This window comes from Leptonotus elevatus, chromosome 9, assembly GCF_054856555.1.
Source record: "Leptonotus elevatus isolate MCC_2025b chromosome 9, RoL_Lele_1.0, whole genome shotgun sequence".
Lineage (NCBI taxonomy): Eukaryota > Metazoa > Chordata > Actinopteri > Syngnathiformes > Syngnathidae > Leptonotus > Leptonotus elevatus.
In genome coordinates, this window is record NC_141247.1 from 8015282 (window position 1) to 8018307 (window position 3026).

A 3026-nucleotide genomic window follows, 5' to 3' on the forward strand; every position below is an offset into this window, starting at 1 on the left:
ACTTTGCAATGCCATCAGACGGAATTTTGACTATTAGTGAGTCTTTTTTATGTTTTGCTTTTAATGCGATAAAATCTGTTTATGTTTTCAGTATTTTCTGATGAGTGTCTCTGCAGCTCTCACACAATATTTGTAATGACCTATTCACATGCAACTTTATCGTACTATTGTAACGAAAGACCAAAACATGAGTTTATTCACAAAGGGAATTCCAAAATAGTTCCATTTCATATTTACACTGTCCATTGCAGGCATGATGGAGCTCCAGTCACACACCACTAGAGGGCGCCACACTTCAGAACCAGGGTCTCCACGTGAGTGAGGATGACTTCTGTGACTGCGTGGAGGTGACCGAGGGATAGTGGAAGAGCGTGGGACCCGCCTGGTGAGCCAACGTGGGAGAGGAGGAAGTCGCGTGTGCAGGAAGGGTGTGAAGGGAGTGTGGCAGCGTGGAAAAAGAGGTGTTGGCCGACGGAGGTGACAGGCTGGGGGGGAAAGAGAAGTGACGGGCGAACGAGGGGAAAGGAGGAGAGGAGGAAGCAAATGTGGAGAACGAGGGGGAGAACCAGGGGGAGGTGGGAGGGGTGTGGAACGGCGTTGAGCAAGCGTGAGGCTGAGGCGGGGAATGCGCGAGGAGCAGAGCATTGTGGGAGTCTTGACCCTCAGATGTGCAAATGACCTCCGCTGACGCCGCATCCGTCAGTCTGGAGAGGGAGTTTAAAGATGGCGGCTGTTTGGCCCGCTGTTTCTCGGCGTGGTGCTTCAGCCCCTCCATCAAACCGGCTCGCTGCAAGGCCGGCATCTTGTGCATGTAGTTGGCCATTTGCCACACGCACTGCTGAAAACCTGCACCCTCAATGGTAAAGCGAGGAGGGCCGCTCGGCTGGAGACTTACCACACCGCTGGAAGCATCTGGGGGATACAGAGGGTTCGAGTCCCCTCATTAGAGGTTGCAAAGGTTTACATGAACATGACTAGATCAGTGATTCCCAACCAGCATGCCGTGGTAAATGAGCATCTATCGAAGCCGAATAGCAGGGGTGTCCAAATTTTTTCTTCCGGTGGCCACATACAGAACAATAGAAAGATGTGAGGGCCACTTTGAATTTTTTTATTAATTATTTATTAATAAAAAAAAATAAAAAAAAATTACATTTAAGCAATCATACATTGTTGATATAATGTAGTTACTTTTTGAAAAAACTGCTTCTGCTAAAGGTCATAAGGAAAATAGTTCAGGATTAATTTTTTTAGGTTTTGAGGTGAGCCCTGTGTGCCACCATAATAGATCTGCCTCTCCACTGAACAGCAGCTGAATCCCAACTCAACATTCTGAACCACAACAAGAACAATCTGTAGTAAAATGACCACACCATTAATGTAATGTTTTCACAAATTGGACCTTAGCACTAAGTAGCAAGTAAACTATTGTTGTTTCTGAAACTGAATTATCATGATCTCCATACTGTTACAAACAGAAATTCAGATACTATTTTAGCTGTACATTTATGTGTTCATAGCTACAATAGTCTCTTGAAGAAAAAAAATAGCATTGTGGCCATGTCACAAATTAATTTTTGTATATGCCTTGGGCTGCCCAAAAATATATAGCAGGCCGCAAATGACCCCCGGGCCGTAGTTTGGACATCAGGCGTATAGTGACAGGAAGAACAATTCAATACTCTTCCACTAGATGGCAGAATTGTATCAACTTTTGTAAAATGTTGCTACAATTATGTATGTAAATAATGTAACTCAGCTGAATAAAGTTTGGGAATCACTGGTCTAGTAGTTGAAGCACATAGAGCAACTAACCATTGCTGATTTTCTTTCCATCTGTCCACTTGTGAAGATATTCCACAGTCAAGTCCAAAATTTCTGCTTTCTCAATTTTCGGATTCTGCAAGCGCTGTTGGTGATAATGTTTTCAATAGTGTTCCAAAAAATAAATCCTATCTGCTTACTTTTTTTTCTTTTTTTTTTGAATTGTGACAACTTACCGGATCAGCTGTATTAGTCAACAACAAGTTTCTGAGCTCTGCGAGGCTTTTGTTTATCCGATCTCTTCTCTTCTTTTCCACGGCCGGTTTGAGAATCTATCGATAGCAACATGAGCAGATGGTGAAAGTTTTGCTTTTCTAAATGGCCAAATAATGCGACACATTGCGTGTGGCCTCAGGGAATATGTTGCTGTTGTTGTTGTTGTTTTCCTCCGTACTATGTGTAATTACAAATCCGCTACTGTAGGTGGTGGTAGTGGCTCTCTCATTGGTGGAGAGTGCAGAGGGAGCTATTAGCCCCTTTGCAGATGCGTACTTAAAACTATTTTGTAGACAAATAATACTTGAAAAAAAAATAGAAAATATAAAAAAAAGCACTGCCAAAGGCTTGGGTCAACACTGAATCTAATGATATTCAATACTGTATCACGCTTTATGAGTCTTTACAAAGATGACAATTGCTCATTTTGGTTTGACCTCGTTAGATATTCATTAATTGTATTTTTAGATTTTAAAATTCTAATGAAATTTGACAAGAACTCGTCACTATTTATGCTTAACATAAATAAAAACGGCATTTATTATTTAAGTTGCTTTCTCAAGCGTAAATCACGTTGAAAACTTTTGAAAACTTTTTTTAGCAAATGATCAGTCTCACCCTTTTTCTACTCTTGTTATCCTCCTCGAGCGTTTTTTCAAAGGTCCTGGTCATGATGGTCCCAAAGTGAGAGCTGGTGTAGTGAAGAACGTCGGGATGATGGTGCGAGGGGTGCTTAAATAGCCGCCCACGAGTCGCCTTTGATTGGCTGACAGGTGTCTGTGACCCCACCTCAGTTTCAACTGGCTTTATTGAGACCTTTTTTTTTTGTCTCCCTCACCTAAAAAAAAAATCTAAATTACACTTTACTGTACGAACAGAGATGAAGTCTTGGGAAAGCTAAAATAAATAAATAAATACTGTCCAACAATGAAAGCCTAACTAGGCTATATGTTAATTGATTGTTTTATTTAATACTGTATTTCTTT

General features: G+C 41.4%; 1 protein-coding gene across 1 annotated transcript; it reads right to left on the bottom strand.

The window, feature by feature from the left end:
- Positions 1 to 295: 295 nt before the first annotated feature.
- On the bottom strand, positions 296 to 2712 carry LOC147168259 (transcription factor HES-7-like). The gene is made up of 4 exons (XM_086085281.1): positions 2659 to 2712; positions 2001 to 2096; positions 1816 to 1909; positions 296 to 912 (listed from the first exon to the last, which is right to left on the bottom strand). Exons 1-4 carry the CDS (start codon positions 2710 to 2712, stop codon positions 296 to 298), a joined length of 861 nt encoding a protein of 286 aa, XP_085941407.1.
- Positions 2713 to 3026: the final 314 nt, after the last annotated feature.